Source organism: Apteryx mantelli, chromosome 1 (assembly GCF_036417845.1).
Source record: "Apteryx mantelli isolate bAptMan1 chromosome 1, bAptMan1.hap1, whole genome shotgun sequence".
Taxonomy (NCBI): Eukaryota; Metazoa; Chordata; class Aves; order Apterygiformes; family Apterygidae; genus Apteryx; species Apteryx mantelli.
Window position 1 is genome coordinate 24,297,868 of NC_089978.1, and position 19,923 is coordinate 24,317,790.

General features: G+C 47.7%; 1 protein-coding gene across 1 annotated transcript; it reads left to right on the forward strand.

Annotated features, from left to right (window-relative positions):
- The first annotated feature begins 4,053 nt into the window (after positions 1-4,053).
- RASL11A (RAS like family 11 member A) lies at positions 4,054-6,021 on the forward strand. The gene is made up of 4 exons (XM_067290702.1): positions 4,054-4,174; positions 4,251-4,307; positions 4,406-4,485; positions 5,135-6,021. The coding sequence occupies exons 1-4, from the start codon at positions 4,054-4,056 to the stop codon at positions 5,582-5,584; spliced, it is 708 nt and encodes a 235-aa protein (XP_067146803.1). The 3' UTR covers positions 5,585-6,021.
- The last annotated feature ends 13,902 nt before the right edge of the window (positions 6,022-19,923 follow it).

The following is a 19,923-nucleotide window of genomic DNA, read 5'->3' on the forward strand; positions in this document are numbered from 1 at the left end:
AAGCAGCTGACACAAAGACATTCTTTCTTAATCTTCCTGTTGTATATAATGCATAGGGGAGAAAGATCTTGAGGTTTCCTTCCTTGTCCTTCTCAACCCAATTCTGGGCTTGACATTTTCATGACGCTTCTGATCAAAGGGACAGCTGGCCATCCCAGACACAGGTACCATGCTGTGGGGTGGCCTAACAGGTTGCAGAGCATGCCAAGAGCTGTGCATACAGCTGCCAAAGAAAGTGATCCTTGCTGTTCCAGGCCAGGCAGATGAGCTCAGCAAGACACAGTGGGTTTCTGTAATTCAGGGAATGTAGGGAAAGAACATGGTTAAACTGGGCCTGGGCTTGTCACTGTCTAGGTAGCACTTCCTGGCTGGGATGCAGGTGTGTGTCCCACAGTGTAGGGAGACATACCACTGCAAATGTTTTTCCCCTTTGGAAAGAGTACCAGCATCCCCCTTGATTCAGAGGGTAGTGGTATGGAAGACAAATTAGAAGCATTTCATGTGAGACCTGCTGAAATGTCTGTGAATCTATCTATGGAGGTGCTGCTAAGGCCTGGGCAAGAATCAAGTTTTAGCTCTTGGGGTTTACATAGTCATAACCATCCTGAGTTAGGCACTAAGTAGGAACGTGACTCCCATTAGCAGCACTCATACAGGTCAGGAACCCGAAGAGTGCAAATATCTAATGTCTTAATTCACACTATTTGGATGATGACCTTGGAGGCCTCAGTCACCATTTTGCCTATGCCTATCCCAAACTGATTAGTCATTGACCATCAGGAATTGCAGAATGTAAGGCTCCTCAGGGATAACGGCTGCACTCGTGTATGTGGGCTTTTGCTCCTGAAATTTCATAGGAGGGTGGTGCAGCCATACCAGCTCACAGCAAAGATCCTCACCAGTGCTCTTTCACATAGAAAAGCTTTGCACCTGCTGCTGGTTATCCCACATCCTAAGGATGATATGGTCCTGCCAACCTTGAACCCAGAGCTTCTACTGGACTGTAGCATCAGCTAGGACTCCCAGGAAAATACTGTGCACATCTTGTTTCTTAGAGGAAAGGGGACTTGGAGGATCTCCAGGTGTCCTTCCCAAATGGCTACTGCAGCCACAGAGGGAGTTAGTACCCTACTCACTCCTCCAAAAGTACCTAGTGTTGAATGTTATCAGAACTTGCAACCGGGAGGTGATCAGCAGCCAGACTGGTGTCAGTGGGAAAACAAGTGGGACTAAATCTTGTTTCTGTGAGAGACGCCTTATATAGATGATAAGGATGATGGCATGTGCAATCTGCAAGGGATGGGTGAAAAGTACAACTTGATGCTTCCAAGCAGGACCTGGAATCGAGAAAGCAAAGGCTTCTTGGGATAACTTTGAACTTCTTGGGGAGTGTTTGGCTCCACAGGATGGTAATAGATCTAATCTGAAGTAAAGCCTCTGTACCACACACGTGAGGAACCTCAGCTCCAACTGCTTCAACCTCCTGATCTGGTCCATTGCACCAAAGCAGTTGATGTAGACACAGCCTGTTGCTCCCTGGAGATCAGTTCCTTCACAGTGTTTCCTACCCAGTCAGAGATGCAGTCATCTCTGAGCATGACACCACTGGCTTTCCTTGGGGTGTAGGGGAGTGGTGGTGGGGGATGTCCTAAGGAGCAGGCAAAGCAGCATGAGCACTGCAGCTTCCCAGAAACAGGATGAGCTCCTCAAGTTTTGGGGACAGTGTTAAATACTGCTACTTTCACAACTCAGCACCTGGCAATCATCTGCCTGGAACGGACTCTTTAATAATGTTGTTTCAAGAGCACAATGAATGTACTCTGATAGCTCTTTTGTAGAGAAAAACATAAAAATAGCTTGTGTTTGCACTGTGTACGAGGCCAAAGACAAGTGGTGGTGCATGACAATGGGAGCAGATGACAATAACATTAACCTCTGGGAACCAAAAGCTTTTAATGATAAAAGAGAAATTTTGGTTACAAAAGAAAAAGGACTCACTGGCATGATGGGAAGTTTTGAAGTAGAAATTTTAGAGGCAGTCAGTTTGCAGGGTTAAAAATGGCCTTGATACTGTAGGAGTTCTTAATCACTGAAGTAATACAAATAATAAACAGCACTTATTCCACAATGTTTTTCCTAGGCACTATTGTAACTGCTGTTAATTAGCATGGTGTTAACTACTCTGAGCCATGTGTGACCCTTCTCTACAAAGTAAAGTGGAATCTTTATCAAGTAGAAAACTTACGGGGTTCCTGAGGCATAAGGGGGGAAACTCCTTTAAATGGGGCAGAACAGTTCTCTTTGGGCAGCTGGTCGGCTCTTTGGTGGGTGCGGGGTGCAGAGCCTGAGCTGTGCCTCTCTGCTCTGCTGACAAACTGCACCCATAGGAAGTGGAGAATGGTCCCTCCTCCCATCCTTGATCTGGCAGCACTGAGGATTTGCTTCTCAGGAGCATCTTCTTATGCTCTAGTAGACCAGAGCTGGCAACTGCATTCCAGTGTCCAGTGGCTCGGAGCTTGTGTCACTGGAAGGGTCTGGGACTGAGGCCTTACCCAAGACGTGCCTATCGGGGTATCTGAACTCTTGTGCAGACACAAGGAGAAAGAAAGAGGGAGGACAAGGGAAAAAAAGGAAGAAACATGACCTGTTGTCAGTACATGCATCTTATGAGAGCTGTAGCAAAGGCTCCCCTGGAAGGAGAGTAACATGCCTCTCTGTAGGCACCAGCCTGCTCCCCATAGGGGTAACCTGGCAGGGCTCCCCTGACCCGTGGAGTGGCAGTCTGTACCCCTCCACTCATCCTTCCCTAGAGGCCAGGACTATGTGAAATGCTCATTTGTAGCCCAGCTGCTGTCAAGGTTCAAGTTAGCTGCCTGCATGCAGGTGTCCAGCACCTCTTGGGTGCCCTAGGGCATCTGAACCAGGTAGGTGGGACACAGCAGCTCCAGAAGACCTGTGTAGCCTGGCAGCAAGGGCCCACTCAGCACAGCCCGGGTGGCCCTCAGCACCTAAGTTTATCTGGCTGACCAGAGCCCCTCTTCTTCACAGGCAGGAAGTGAAAAGGCCTGGAAACAGCCAGCTGCAAGCCCAGGCCAAGGGTGGGGAAGAAGGAAGGTGAATTTAAGCCCCGTCCTGGCAGCTCAATACCCCCCACGCAGCCCCTGAGTGCCCCCATGCCCAGGTCTGTGCAGCCTGGCTGGCATGGAGCTGGCTTCCCCGCGGTGCTGGACCGTGAAACCACAAACCCTCCCTGGGATTTGGATGCTGACGGTTGGCCCTTCTGGTCAAGCTCCTTTCAAATACTGTGTTACTGAAATCTTCCATGTTGTTTCCCACTGGCTTGTGTTATCTCTGTGACAATATTAAAAAGACAGCCCTTTAATGAATTATTTGATCTTGTAAACGCTTACATGCTTGCAAAACAGTGTGCTGCAGCGGCAATTTTACAGAAGCCAAGGCAACCATTCACAGAAAAAGATTTAAGCATAAACACAACTGTTTGCAGGTTTGAGGCTTTAACTGCTAAGTTACGAAATTAAGCCCTCCTGATGGAGCACCTTTCATTTCTGAAACTTGCATCCGTGCTGTGAATCTGCATGTGCGCAATCATACCAGCAACGAGAGGGGGATACGGCGCGGATGCGCAGAGAAGAGGCCTTCCCGGGCCCACGGCCGGTAGCTGCATTTCCCCCACTCCCTCGTGAGCCAGCGGCGGGCAGGGCTCTCGCCGCTGCTGAGGGGCAGCTCCCGGGGCTGGGGCGCGGAGCCGCCCCGGGGGCGGTGCAGACGGAGCGGCGCTGCCCCGTGGGCGCGGCGCGCTGCGCGCACGCCGCTGCCGGCGGAGCCTTTAAAACCCGCGTGCCGCCGCTGCCGGGTGCCGCCGAGCCGAGCCGAGCCGAGCCGAGCCGAGCCGAGCCGAGCCGAGCCGAGCCGAGCCGAGCCGAGCCGAGCCGAGCCGAGCCGAGCCGAGCCGACCCGACCCGACCCGACCCGACCCGACCCGACCCGACCCGACCCGACCCGACCCGACCCGACCGCGGGGCCGCCCCCCCCATGCGCCTGCCGAGCATGGCGCAGCCCTTCCTGCTGGCGCCCACCGCGGAGTGCGCCCCGGGGCCGCCCCGCGCCCAGCTCCGCCTGGCCGTGCTGGGCGCCCGCGGCGTCGGCAAGAGCGGTGAGTGCGCGCGGGGCCGCGCGGGGCCGGCGCCTGCCGCGGCGCCTGCCCCTAACGCGGCCGCTCTGTGTTGCAGCGTTGATCGTGCGGTTCCTGACCAAGCGGTTCATCGGGGACTACGAGCCCAACACAGGTGAGGCCTGGCGGGACGGGGAGGGGAGGGGAGCCCGGCGCGGCCGCCCCTGCCCGCGCAGCCCCGCGCGGGTGTTCACCGCCGCCCGTGTCTCGCAGGGAGCCTCTACTCCCGCCTGGTTCATCTCGACGGGGAGCAAGTGGCCGTGCAGATCCAGGACACGCCGGGCTGTGCCCAGGTACGGACGCGTCTCGCTCGCTCGCTCGCCGCGGTCCCGCGGGAGCCGGTGAAGCCCCGCGGCTGCGTCCCGGGCGCTGGTGCCTTCCCGCCTCGCCGGAGGCCTGCGACCGACGGCTTGGAGGCCTACGGCTGCCGCTACCAAGTGCTTTCGCCAGCAGGCGTTTAACTGTGAAGAGAGTGTGCTGTACAGCAGTTGACTTGCTAGTTCGTGGTTTGCATTTAACCCATCAGAGGTATCTGTTTTTTAAAAATAAGATTTAACTCCTAAGCCTGTAGACCATACAGGATTAGGAACTTTCTGGCAGGTTTTGCTGTTGGCCTCTTTTCCTGAGAAAGCCCTGAGCTATATTTAACTGTCTGAATTACTAAGAATAAAAAAAATGAACTGCAGCATGCTTAACTAAGTGATCCAAGAACAAGCATTAGAAGTCCCAGATTTTGGCTTGTCTGCTTAAATGAAATCAGTTCTTCCCTACCACTTAAGGGCTCAGCTTTTGAGCCTAAGTTTCTTAAAAAGGAAACAGCTGGGGTTAACGTGTCCTAAGACAGAGCTCAGATTTCTCTTTGGACCTCTTTAACAGTGCTATCTATGATATGAGCTTTATTTTCACAACCCAATGTGAAATTTTTACTCTGTCATATTGCAGGAGCAAGAAGACCCTGTGCAGATGCTGGATGCTTTGTCTAGATGCGCGAGGTGGGCAGAAGGCTTCCTCTTGGTCTACTCTGTCACAGACTACAGTAGCTACAAGTCAATTCGACCTCTCTATCAGCACATCCGCAAGGTCCATGCAGACGCGAGGACTCCCGTCATTATTGTGGGAAACAAAGCAGACCTTCTCCATGCCAGGCAAGTACAGACAAAAGATGGACTACAGCTGGCAAAAGAACTGGGCATCCTGTTTTTAGAAATCTCCACGAGTGAGAACTCCCACGGTGTCTGCGATGTTTTCCAGTATCTTTGCAAGGAGGTCAGCAAACTACACCACAGCAGCACAGACAAGAGACGCTCATCCATCATCCCTCGGCCCAAATCTCCCAACATGCAAGATCTAAAAAGACGTTTCAAACAGGCTTTATCTTCCAAGGTCAAATAAACCCCACTGAGATCAAGTCTGACTCAATAGACTTTTTATTTTTGTAAACTAGTTAATAAAAATCTTTATTTTTGTACTAATGCCAGCAATGTGGAAGTAAGTATGTTGAAGCTTGCAATTTTTTTGCCATTCTCTTTTGTTCGGTTGCTGCTTTTTTTTTTTTTTTCTTCAAAATAAAAAAAGAATGCTGCATAGCAACCAAGTAAAAAATCTCTGGTGGCTGGAGAAGGGGAATTTGCTCTGAGGCTTTGATTTGGTCTGGCATTTGCTGTTTTAGTTTGCTCAAATTACTTTTCTTCTTGGGCCTGTTTCCTGCTTGTAAAATTGGGATGATGATGATGTAGCACTCACCTGCCTTTATAAAATACTTGGAAAGCCTTAGATGGAAAGCTTTATATGGAGGAAAAAAAAGCATTATTAAACATGAAAAAATGAAACTGGCTGTAAGAATTCTGCTTATAGTAGGATCTCTCTCTCTCCCTTCAAAGACTCCTGTTTTGCTAGCATTTGTAACTACCTGAATGATAAGCTCTTACAAATGAATTCCAGTTTTTGAAGTGCTGTGCTGCTTGCTTTATAGATCTATCCCACCAAATAATCTCTTGAGCCCAATGCTTTTAATTTGAGGGTTAAGTTTCTCCTACAAATCATCGTGGGCCAAAGTGCTGAGCAATCTACAGCGATGACAAGTGTGTGGGATTGCTGCCGCTATCTCTGGAGATGTATGATAGGAGGGACTGATGCATAGGTTCTGCTAACAGAAAATAGCTTCAGTTAAAAGGAATCATATCTTTATTTTCCCCAGTGCAATTTTGTAGCTAATCAGAGATAGGATGGAACATTTACTTCATGTAAGCTCCACCCCATGCTAGAATGGTTTTAGTAACTGTGTGCTAGATATCTAAACATGGAATGTGTTTTGCACTTACCAAATATGTCTCTGAGGTATGTGCTGCAGGGAGATGACTGTGCTTTGCCAGTACCTGCTGTTTCTGTCCGCTTGAACCTCAAATGTTGAGGGCCATCTCCACTCCTGATGTGCAGAGGAAAGTTGTGGTGGTGGACATGGGAAGTGGGCCTGTGAGCAAGCTGACAAAGTTGCTGTGGGAGGAATCATCAGATGCATGTGTTAGCTCTGGGTGGTGGTGGATGCTACCAGCCGTATTCCCATCCACGGCCAAATGCACAGCCTAAGTCCAGGCACAGTACTGGTACATCTCCTCTTTAAAGATCCTGTGCTGCTCCACCAAAGGGACCATGAAAGCTGAAGGGACACAGCTCAAGGCCTGCAGGAACAGACCCTTACTCCATGTGCTGTGCTTGAAAGTGGGACTGCAAACTGGGTCAAAAAATCTTGAATTTAATTAGGGGATGTACAAAAATCATGGTGATGACCTGTATGAATCAAAGTCATGTTTGAGATGCATCTGAAAGGTTTCTTCACCATGAGAATTATTTCTTAAGGTGCAGGTCTGTGGGCTCAGGGGCTTGAGGGGAGCAGGGGAAATGTGGTTAAGGACAACAAGTACATTCTTAGCAGACTTGAACTTACTGCACAGTCATGGGGAAATTTGAAAGGGCTAAAAATCAAAGGGGTTTGAAAAATCAGAAGTGAGTTATTCATCCATCATTTCATTGTACTCCAATCAGGGATAACAAATTATTTTCAAGAGAAAATCCCCCTGTGATATGTTTTTGACTGCTTTTTTTAACTGTAGCTTTTGTCTCTGGGAAGTAGCTTGGTAAAATATAGTATGCAGCACGAGTATTCTGGGTTCCTTGAGATGATGGAGGTCGATTTCACACATTCAGTACTGTTACTCTGGGCAGGTTGCTGAAGGTATTCAGCTCATAGATGTATGTAAAATATGCTAAAAGGGAGGAAACATGTACTGGACCTCTCTGTATCTCCTGGCAGCCAGCAAAGGCCAGGTAAAACAGAGCGTGAGGCAATGCCTGACCCCTGGTGCCTGGTGTCCCGAGCGAAACCGGAGCTCAGGGCCCTGCTTTGGTGCAGGGGGAGACTTCAGATCCAGCTCCAGGTTGTGTTTTCTGCCATGGCAAAGCCGTTTTATGGAGCTTCTGCCTTTCCCCTGCTTCTGGCTCCTCCTGGCACCCCTCTGACCTTTCTGCGGCACCTGTGGAGGAGCTGTGTGGTGCTGCACAGTGGCGAGAAGCCCAGAGGGCCACCCTGCAGTGGTGGGATGGGGTGATGCGCTGGGCAGGACCCGACTTCGCTGGCTGCAGGGCTGCAGCGCGGCGCACTTCCCCGTCTCCCCCCACTGCCTCTGGGAGACCCTGAAGTCCTCGTCATCCAAGCACCCATGTTCAGGAGCTGTGGCAGGAGGTACAAGCGCCCCCGTCCCCCTCGCACGCCCCCCATGGCCCTGATACTGCAGTCGGTCTGGCCTGGGTGTGCTGTGGGAGCAGGATGAGGCCCTGCCGGGGACGCAGTAGAGGGAATCTGAGCTTTACATCCCCATTAGGTTTTGCCCAAAACAACCCCAAACCTATGAGGGAGGGCTGGCTGCTTTTAGGTGCCTTTCATATAAGGCTGCAGCTGAGCTGGGGAATCCCTGGATCGCTCTTTTGGGTACAGGTACACATTTTATCTCAGTAAACTTTTCCTCAGTTTGGGCACTGAGGCCAGGTGTCAGAGTGAGCCGACACGGAGCTGCTCAGACCATGCAGCCCCGGCCGCACCGGCCACGCGGAGAGCGAGACGACTGACCGCCGGCTGAGTTTAGCCTGGCATTTCCTTCAGCGCCGAGTGAGCGTGAGACAGAGGGCCGCGCAGCGTGCAGGGAGGGAAAGCCGCCTCTCTAGCGCTAACAGGGGAACTGAAAGCTGTTTTAGCTGGGTCGCCACCACTCGCACCCTCCCTGCCAAATACGTGCCACCACCAGTCTCAAAGTGGCCCCCCGGCTGGAGGCCAGGGAGGTGTCCTGAGCATGAGTGGGGCTCGGCTTGGCCTTCCTCTTTGATCAAAGCAAAATGCACGTCTGTCTCCTTCCTCCCACCACCTCCGCTACGAAACACAATCACAGCAATTTCCCCAGATAAGAAGGATGAGTGGGATTTCAGAAGCAGGGACGTGTGCGGCATCACGCACTGTTATGGCTGCTCCTACATCAGCATCCCTCCCCTGTTGGGCTATTTTGTCTAGTTATCTCCCAGAACTGAAATCATCCAGTAATGCTTTAAGACTTCAGGAATTTTAAAATAGCTGCTGCCATCAACCTGTTCCATGCGTTTTGGTTCAGGAGCCACAGCTCCCTACATAGCGCCAAGAACATTTTCTCCAAAACGCTGTAAGGGTGCTCCCCTCGCTCCCTGCTCCAGCTGAGCAATCTTCTGAACAGGTTCAGAATAAAGTCCTTTAGGGAAAGTTGTCCTTTCGTGGCAGTTCTTGCATCGGCACATTACTGTTGGCTCCTGCCAACTTCTATCAGATTCACATCGGTAAGAAAGCAGGATTTCTTCCCTCCTAAATCCCAGGGTTTGAAGACAATTGTCCTTTTCAGAGAGCAATAGTTCTGGGGATGATTCTGTTGCTGTACCACTGCTCCAAAGAACTATTCAATCCTCTGAAGAACTATCTTCCAGAGATATGTTCAGAGTGACATACGTGAAAAGCTTATTACAAGTTAGAGCAGGGCTCTATTAACATCAGCCCAACTTTGATTTTGGATACCCAGTGACAATTCAGACTTCCAAAAAACCCCATTCATTGATCATCTACCTGGCTCTCCCACTGCTCTCCTCTTTCCCCATACCTCATAAGGAGAACAAATATTTTTCTAATGAAAAAGATTTCTAGATAATTGATTTATGAGGTTTTCTTACTACATTCATGGCTTGATGCTCTTGACCAAAAGAAGTAGGATCAGATGTATGAATGAGGGTTGTGACTTGTTATGGCAGTGTGTATTTTGGAGCATAACCAGTTATATACTCTCTTCCCACACAACTAAAAAAAAATTAGGATATAGATATCAAGCATCCATTTCACTGACCCATGACATTTCACTGATAACTGAAAAGCACTGTGGTAAAATTTGCATAATAATTATAGAGCTCCATAGGTGTTACAGTTGTGGTTTTTAGAAACATGCTTGGTTGTTTGCTGTCCATTTTTCCTTCCTTGACTGAAAATAGCTTTCCATATGGGAAATCATCAGCCAGAAGCCCTCATGCCGTGAGCAGCTCTGAATAGGTGGTTGCTTTAGTTACATGCAGAGTCCTCTGGCCTTTGCTGGGCGAGTGCTTGGGCAAAGGGATCTGCCCTTGTGTGCAGGCTTGCAGGGTCATGGTTCAGAGAATTATATTGCTCTCTTGATCTGTGCACAATATTCCCATTAAAATGTATCTGGCCAGAAAATTGCACAAGGTTATTTAATAGTTCAGCCTGCATTACTAGGAAGTGGTAATTAATTCTTAAAGCTGGAATAGTTCTCTTCTAAAGTATTTGGCTCTTTTCCCATTACTAAAAGCATCCTCCTCTCAGGTTTCAAATGGTCCTTGTAATCATTTCATAGTAATTTTCCCCTTTGGGATGGTAAGCCAATATCAGCAAACATTGTTTCTCAGCACAGCACTGGGAAGAGGGAACTAAACTCTCCCCACCAACCGGGGCAGTAAGGTGAATTATGAGCTCCATCCCTGTAACTGATTCTTCCTCCTCGTCACACAAACAAAACCTAGTGCAGGCAAACCAACACACCTTCTGTCTGGGGCTCGCAGTCCTGAACCCTTCCAGGAGTCTTTAGAAACATGGCTTGATTTGAACTGCCCTCAACAAGGAGACCTGCCATGGATACCGTTTCTTTTAACATTAAGAAAACCTAAGGTCTCTTTAATCCTAGGAGACAGAAGTGGCAAAGCCCAAGGAGTGCAGAGATCACGAAGACATCACAGCAATAGCAGTGTTGTATTGGAGCGCCCCTAGGATTTGAGGCAGCCAACTAGGTGTTGCCTATCTGCAATACAACAGCAGGCAATGAACATGGATGTAATTAGGTTGATTTGAGGGGAAAAAAAAAAAAGATTTTGTTTTGCTGGACTCCAGAGGGGTTGCACTCAGCTGCTAGGAAGGGGCAGGTTGAGTGGCCATTCGCAATGCCCAGCACCTGTGATGGGGACAGCTGCCTTCCCCCATTGTCTCCCATCCCTCGGGAGTTGATCTACTGCCCCTCTTTGCTCTCCCCCCGACAAGCAAGGGTTAACACTTCCCACCTGCACCAAAATCTCCCAGCATTGTGGCCTGCTCAGCAACCGAGGTGGGATTCATTTCATCTAAACGGACACATCTGTAACATAGATAACAGCATTTGGGTTCAGCTGCCTCTATTGTCAAGGGAGAGAATGAGGCACATCCGACCATTTTCAGCATTCCGTGAGGAACTGCGTCTATTCCCTCCCTGAACGTGTGCCTGCCCAGGCCCTGTCTTTAGCAGACCCCTGCGGACCTGTGCAGTCCAGACACTTCTCCCTTCAGTGTCTTCAGAGCAGTTGCCCTTTCTCCAGCCCCCCCGATTTGGCTTTGGGAAAAGCTGTCCCAGGGTTTAGCCATGAGGTAGCTGTTCCATCAGCACAGGCAGAAGGGAGCTTGGAGGATTTTATATCAGAACCATGATTTTTTTACCCTTTCCCTCTCTCCCCTTCATTTCTCAGTATATATAAGCTAAAAAAGAGAGCTTATTTAGGTATAGTGGATTCTTCAAAGTGCTTAGTATCCCATACAAATGTCTATGTCCCTGCAAATTAAGGGTGCTTAAAAGACAGCATTGATCAAGAGGGGATTTTTCTCTCTACCCAATTGCTGCTCACATATAGTCTATTAAAAGAGCTACTAATGGACTGTTTTGTGGTTGTTGCACAACAAGGAAAAAAGGCTTTTTCCTTTTATTTACAATGTGAGGATGAGCTACAACACCTGCTCTGTGCTAGTGGCTCTGGCCACCCAGAGGGGAAAAGAGGCCATATCATTTTAAGGAGGGCCTTGAAAAAGCAGTGGAGCTTCAGGAGGGAGCACAAGCAGGTGCCAGTATGCAGACTTCCCATGGGTTTGACTGCACCATCCTTTAAACAGGTAGCAGCAAGTGCAGGGCTGATTTCCTATTAAAGGGGTATATAAAATGTCGGGTTTGGAGATAGTTTCCTAACACACAGAAAATGGATGAAGCATGACTCCTTGAGTCCCTTTTATATTTAAATAGGGAGATACAAACATAAAAGGTAGCCTCAGTACCATGTGCCCATCTCATGTCAATAATCTTGGCATAGAAGAGCCTTCTAGATTAAAAGAGCTATTAAAGGGCTATTGATGTAGGCCTTTGCTAAATCAGGCATGTACCTTGAAGATAAAATATGCATCTGGTTGTTGAGGTACCTGCTAATTTTAGCTCTGGCTTTGAATAATGGAATAACATTATTAGTCTGATGTAAAACTGTCCAAATTTCTTATGCAAAAATGCCATCTCAGTTGTGAAACAGCATCCTTTTGATTTTGCCTAGATACTAAAGAATAGCGGTCAATAAATATGCATGCAATTAGGCTAATCTGAGTGAACAAAGAGAGATTTTGCTTAATATATCTAAAATTCCATGAACTTAGGCATCAGCAAATGCAATGAATTGTTTTCCCTGTCTTTTGATTGTTTCAGGGATTTCTGAACAAGCTTGCTTAAAAGATATTATAGTCAATTTACCTTTGCTAATGAGATGTTCAGATAGGAAGCTGATAAAATATAAGCAAATCTGAAGCAGAACTGAGATAGTTTAGTTTGGGCAATGAGCAGCCCTTTCTTGCTGCCTGTGTCTTCCTCTTGCATATCAAGGGGAAAGAAATGTCCTTGACACTGGAGGAGACTGGCACTTTCATGGCTGCATCTCCTTGGGGACACAACAGAAGAGAAGCAGAGATAAATGCAGGCCCAAATCGTTGTTTCTCATCTCCACTGCCTGGATCCATACCTTGCTGCATAGACAGGTTCCTCTGAGCTGCCTTCCTGTAGGAGCAAAACTTCAAGGGAACCACATTCTTATAAAGGAAACCTGATGATTATAAAAGCATCTTACAAAAATGCTTAAGTGGAGGGTACCATGGTACAGTCCACCTTTTGCAGTTTGTGCCCTCCTTGCTCTTCACCGTCCTGTTAATATGGAGCTGAGCTGGAGGACGTGACTCACAGTCACAAGGCTTTCCCTAGGAATCATAAGTCTCACAGGTTGTGCCTATAATGCTACCTAAAAGAGGGCTAGTGACTAAATCTTAGTCCCAAGGCCAAGTGGACTGGCCTGTACCCACACTGCTTAAAGCTAACTCCCTCCAGATTAGCCAGGTCTGAACAGCATTCAGCCCTCGGTCCCTTCTGGGCCCTCTAAGATGCTCAGATCCCTAAAGACAATTTTTTTCCCTATGTTTTCTTTTTCAGTTCAAAATATCCAAAACGATATGAGGGCTGTGTCTGAGCTTTTAAGATGATATAACATGAAACAGGCTTTGCATTGCATGCCTGTGTTGCATGAGGCTTGTGGAGGTGTCGGAGAGTGCAAAGCCCAGCAGGGGGCTGTTAAGGGACTGTGTGGCGGGAGCGACCTAGCACAGTCTTTTCCATGCTGCCTTTTGGAGAGGGCCTGTGAAATGAGCTATTCCTGGAGCAGTGGCTGGGCATGGGCTGGAAGAGAGCTGGCTGCAGCAGCCCAAAGCAGAGCTTGGCAGTGAGCTATCAGTGGAGTGAACGGTCAGAGGTCCAGCAGAAGCTCATTCCATGACCCTTCTTTAGGCACCTGTATAAACAAACCTGTTCACTTCAGGAATGATCGAGTTCTTGTTCATAGCTTGCTGCTAGTGTGAAAACTTTGGCTCCACTGTCATTGTAATTCCCCTTGAAGCAGTTTTAGGCCAGTATTAGATCACCCCTAAGCCTCCTCTTTGCCAGACTAATCAAACCTTCAGTCTGTTCTTGCAGATCATGTGCTCTAGACCCTGACCATCGTGGCAGCACTCTCATGGGCCTTCTCCAGTTTCTCAACATCCTCTTGAACTGGGGAGCACAACATGGGACACAATACTTCTGGGGCAGCCTCAGCGATGCTGAAGAGAGGAGGGTAATAACTGCCCTTAGTCTTTTGGTCATACTCCTCCTAATTCAGCCCAATATGTGGCCCAGTATAAGACTTTGATGTCTTATATTAAACCTGATTTCCATGAAAACCCCAGGTCCTTTTCAGCAGGGCTGCTACTTAGCCAGTAGGATCCCAGGCTACACCAAGGCATGGGGTTATTCTGCCCCAGCTGCAGAGCTTTGGACTTCTCCTGTTGAACTCTGCAGGGTTTCTGTTGACGCAGGCCTAAAATTTCTCAAGGTCCTTCTGGATTGAAGCTCTACCATTTGGTTCATCAGCCATTGCTTCTAATCTATTACCGTCTGCAAATTTGCTGAAGGTGCCCTCTGTGTCACCATCCTGGTGAATGATGAAAATATTGAACAATATCATATCCAGTGTCATTCCCTGGGGTACTCTGCTCATTACTGGCTACCAGATGGCCATCACAGCATTGATTAGTACTCTTCGACCTAATGGTCCAGCTAATTTTCAGTCTGTCAAACATTTTGTTCATCCAGCCTATATTTGCTCAACTTTTTCATGGAAATGCTGTGGGAGGCTTTCCAGTTGTCAGAGCTGTCCCTGATCACCATAAGTTTGTGCTGATGATAGACACCAGCCGTGCTGTCACATCAATAAGCTCTTTCAGCACCTGCAGGTGAATCTCATCTGGTCCCATGGATCTGAATACATACAGCTTCTTCGGTAGTCCTTCATTTGTTGCTCCTCCTGTTGGTTGTCCCTCTCCTGCTCAAATCATGGTGGTGCATGTGAGGGTTTGGGGGTAGGCTTTGTCATTGAAGTCTGATGCAAAATAGACATTGACTACTTTGGTCTTTTGCTTATCACCTGTCAGTAGGTTTTCTCCCCATTCATTAGCAGACCCACAATTTCTATTAATTTCCTTTCGCTCCTAACATACCTATAAAGTCCCTTCATGTTTCTCTTTGTCCCTAGCCAGTCTTACCTCCAGCTAGGCTTCAGCCTTTCTGATTTTATCCCAAAGTGCATGAGTAATGTTTTTATTCTCCTTCTTTGATGCTTGTCCATGTTTCCACTTGTTGTAAACACTATTTTTGCATTTCAGTTTATTGAGAAGCTACTTGCTTAGACAAATTCCTGGTCTTAGACAAATTCCTGGTTTGCTCCTGAGCTCTCATACTCCAGCAATGGCATATTCCTGGGTCACAGTTGCACTTCTCTGACCATGCTTTCAGCTGGGCTTAGTGCAGCAGGTCACAAGCAATCCTCCTTGTGATCCCACTTTCAGACTGCAATCCCCCATCTATTTGCACTCTGGGCCCAAGGCACCAGTTCAGATCTCACCTCATTTTTGAGAACCACAAGCTTGGTGCTCAGGATCCTTCCTCCCTTCAAGCCTTTCCACAGCTTGGCTCCCTCCCACCTGCCTGTGGGCCTTTGTCTTCTCTCCCCCCCATGTCAGCTGTAGAGAAGACGAGAAGCAATGGATCTAAGGTGCAGCATGAGGATTGAGGCCAGAAATTAGGAAATGATTTCTCAAAGTCTGGACAGTTAACTATGGAAATGGAGTCTGGTAATTGAGCAAAATCTCACCCTTCATAATTTTAAAGAATTTTTTTTAGAGATATATACACAAAAAACAGCAGCAGAGAGAGCTGTTGCTGTTCTGGAGCTGGCAAAGCTGGACATGCTCCTTAGTCCTGTTCAGCCCTGGTTTTCTACATTCTCTTCCATGCTCTGTCTATTTTGTTCAGCTGTGAGTCCTTGCCCATTTCAGCTCCTTTCTCCACATGGCCAGGTCCTCAGGACCCCTTCCCAACCCTCCAATTTTCCAGACTAGAGAAATGCATTTTATTCTTTGATTATCAGGAACTTCCACCTCTCTGTGGCTTGAAACACAATACAGCCACATGAGTGGGTGCCTATGAGAGCACAGCCTAGCACAAGGACCTTAGAGAAATGACCTGTTATCTTCACACGTAGATACCGAAGGCTGCCCACCTGTGAAAAGAGCTTGTCACAGCGCCAGTCGAAGAATGGGAAGGATCCACTGACAACCGCAAAGAGGATTTGAAAAGATAAGGCAGAGCAAACCTCTCCCAGAACTCCTTTGCAGCACGGCTCCTTCCTGGCTGGCCGTGGGGCTGCAGCTGCAGAAACGCAGGACCTGGCACGCTCCCCTGGCCACCTACAGCAGCTGCCCCTAAGAAGGACCACCCTAGCACTCAGCGCTATCCTCGGTCCCCACTGTGCTCTGAAGTGTGGTGATTGGCCTACTTTTGGACACTACTGATGGGCATTTTTAGATGACTTAATTTGGAGGCTCACTCAGCAAATACCAGCAGAAATCCATTTTAACTGTCATAATTTCCACTCTCGAGTGAGTCCCTTCTGGTTTGTCTCCCTATGTCCAAAAGCAACTGAAGAAACCAAGCTGCAGTCGGGACACTTTCTCCCTACCCAGTTTGGCAGTATATAATGGAAACATTAAACCATTTAATTAACCATTATCAAATCCTAGATGTGGGGCTCTGAACTTGTTCGAGAAGAAAGCCCTTGGGCTCAAGGTTGAATCTTTGCTTCCCAAAAGGAGGTTTCAGGGGCCACCACCCCCATAAAGACAGGAGCTGCCCCTACCTGCACTACCGACTCTCTGGTTCCCGGAAAACTGTTGCCGGAGCCTGTGCTAGGCAACGGTTGGGCACTCTTGATTTCAGCATATGTTTTTCTTGGGAACAACAGTGTGATCTAATCAGATTCACAAGAGCGGTCCAGATCTGAAGTACTTATGGAAAACTGTAAACAAGCTGGAGTAAACATAACAGTAACACCCTTTCCTAGTCCCCCTGCAATTCAGATTTACTGTACAGATGTGACAGTAAACGATTTAGCTGTCTTGAGTCACAAATGTGGCAAAAGTATCTCAGCCCCAGTTAACTAAAGCCAGACGTGATAAAAGCAAAACAAGCCCCCCAAACACCACATTTCCTAATGAAATCAATGTATTCCTTTGTGAATTTGCATGATCTGCAGTTTTAGAGTTCTTCAAAAGTAGTTTATAAAAATATTTACCCATGAGTGTTTATCCTAGTGAATACTCAGGATTTGCTGCAAAACTGTAAGCAAGGTGAGATCTTCTAGTTTTGGGCTAGTATTCTGCATATGGCAAAGGGTGAGGGAAAGGAAGATGATGTTCCTTCTGTGGGGTGAGTATTGTACATGTAATAGCATGCAGTCAAGTAAGTAAATTATGGACCTTACAACACACTGCTGTAATACTTTACTTAAACAGCCCTTAAGACTGTTAACTTGAACATCAGGAGGCCTCCTGCAGTTTGCCGACACCAATTTTTGTCCTATGGTAACTTTAGAGTAGCAAACTCCTTAATGAAAGGTTTCCCGAGGAGAAAAGAAACTTGGAAGATTTATATTTTTCCTTCCTGCTCCTGACCATAAACTCTGTATAATCTATCTACAGGCAGGTAGACTGAGAGAAGATTTTATTACTGGCAAACACTGACAGTATTTCCCTGCCTGAATAATAAAGACAGATCTGTGTAGCCATTGCTGCCTACTCTCAAGAAATTGCAGCTTCCCTCAACTAACAGAAACCTTTCATGAAGGCAAGCCAGACTTCTTCTCTTATTTGTTTTTTCAGATTATTTCTAGCATTGTATTTTTTTTATTCACAGTACAAGTCCCATCAAATCGGTTTTACTTAAAAATCTCAGCTCCTTGAGAAAAATATCTGAGAATTTCTGCTGCTATTCAAGAACAAATTTCTAGCTGTTGTGCTTGGAAAGAGAAGTGATGGACTGTGATCTAATGTGACCCAAAGGCTCAGAAAATGAGAAGGCGCCTTGAGCTCCAAAGCTTATTTTTCAAATCCTATGATTTTTAAATCAATCTATTGATGAGAAAATAGAAGTAGGAAGGAGGGAGGATGAACTGTGGTGATTTTCTCACTTCTCCTGCTTTCCTGTACTTTAAAGAAATGGGCATACAATCAATGGGAGTGAGCCTGGGACAGTTTTATAAGCAGAAGTCATTAGCCATGACAGCTTTGGAGCTGAGATTCATAGGAAGACAGCTGCCCTCCCAGGGAGCTCCAGACAGAAGCCTGGGGGACATGTGCCCTTTGATATTTGGTGAAGAAAATGCACCTGGATGAAGGGGCCACAGAGTAGGACTGAAAAGTATGTCCAATTTACATCATATGTTGTATCAAATTAGGAGACTTTCCTGTTAAAGAGTAGACATGTCATAAAGTAAAGAAAAAGTGTATGACTACAATGTTATGTGAAAATGCCTGGGTAGCCTGATTGTGCCTTTGCAAGCTGGGGAGAGGGATCTAGCTGAAAACCAGCAGCTTTGGGGTGCAAAAACCTTAGATTAAGAAAGGAGGCACAAGGGAGTTCAGGAAGCTTTACTTGAGCATCCAGAAGAGTGGGTAGCACCGTGTGCTGCCCCTTGTTTTGCTGGAGGCTGTGACTGCTGAAGACTGAGGAGGAGGAGCTGGTGGCTGGGAGGGTGGTGGGGAGGACATGTGCGGGGTGAGCTGTGCCTGGCTGCATTGCCTCCCTTACTTAATGTAATGTCTTCACCAAGAAATCCCAGTGGAAGACGTTAAGTAATTTTTGCTATGTTTTGGGAAAGGAACCGCTGGTTAGTGTGCATCATCCTGCTTGCTTTCCTTTTGCCCTTTTCTTCCCTCAAAATTGTTGAGCCACTTGATTCATCCCCCATGCTTGGAGGAAATACAGCTCACTGGGGACTTGGACAGCTTTGTTTAATCTTTCCAAGGCTTGGAGGCTTGAGCAAACTGTTACTAGCAACATCTACAATTTGAACCAGGCCCTTGTTGCTATCAATCAAAACCTGACAGAGGGTCACACTCAGCTGGGAGAGCCAGAGCAGAAAGCTGAGGAAGGAAACCTGCAGGAAGCACAAACTTTTAGGGAACAAGCCCAAACTAGGGGGTTGCTGACTGGAAAAGGTTGCGGGGAGGAGGACAGGAGTTACTGGCACTGGTCCAGCACTGGATTAGAGAAATAAACCTCCAAGGAGGGTGGGATGTGGGGATTAGTCCTGTCTCCTGCCAACCAGCTCAGTGAGTCATAGGGATCAGAGATGCAGTAACAACCATGGGTGGCTCTTACCTTGGGGCTAGTGGGGTCCGTCCTCACCAAAAATTCATAAACCTCAGTAAAGCCTTTCTGAGTCTTACTTCCCTCTCTAGCACTGAGTTCAGACCCACAGAACACCAGAACTGGAGGCAGGCACTGCACTAAGAGGTACCTTTGCCTGCATGGTGGCCCTCTGTAGGGATTTTGCTGTCTGTCGGCAATATCACAGAGACAGACATGTGGCAGCTCAGGCTGAACACATAAGAGGACACATGGGAGAAAGTTACATGATCTTTTGTAAAGTAAAGGCTGTTTTCTTTTTCTGTTTTCCAACATATAATCACTAAGTATTCTTATCTTGTTAGCATTATCTTGGTAATGCATAGCCTGTATTGTTCTTGTTTTGTGCAATGTTGCTCTGTTAAACCTCTGTTGAGCCATATGTACGCACAAAATTTTCTTTTGAGCTCCCCACCAACTCAAGGCATCGAATTCAGAACTGCTAAGAACAAACTCCTGGCCCCTCACAGTCAGGTGCCGGTGGCACAGCCCCTCAGGAGATGCCACCTCCCTGCCCGGCCCAGCTCTTCTCCCTGCGGCTTTCAGCTTCTCAGCCCCTTGCCTGGGGGCCTGGTTCTCCCCACTGCCCCCAGTTTATCAGCAGGGTGGGCAGCCACCTTCCAGCCCGGGCAGGGCTTGGGTGCACAGTCCTGATGCACTTCCCTGGCACTAGGTATTGGAGTGGCATTTTGCTGTTTGCTGTGGGGGCTGGTATTTTTTTTCCTGGAAAAAAGAGATGAAAGAGAAGAGTTGATGGGTCAGCAGTAATTGGGTTTGTCTCTGCTGCAGTAGCCTAAATACTTGATCAATGGCCCAGCTCCATGTCAAGGAAGTGCTTTTATCCTGTGGTAAGACACCTCTCTCATTTTTTCTGCAGGAAAAGGTCTTGAGAGGGCAGCTGCCAGGAGCCTTTGGGAAGGGAAAAACATTTGCACACATCTGTTGGACATCCTACACACAATTGAAATTGCTTAGTCGGGACACTGATGTTTGGAAAGTGCCAGATTTACTTGGACATTCCTGCTCTGGCCCCTCACACCTCACAATACAATTTCTAAG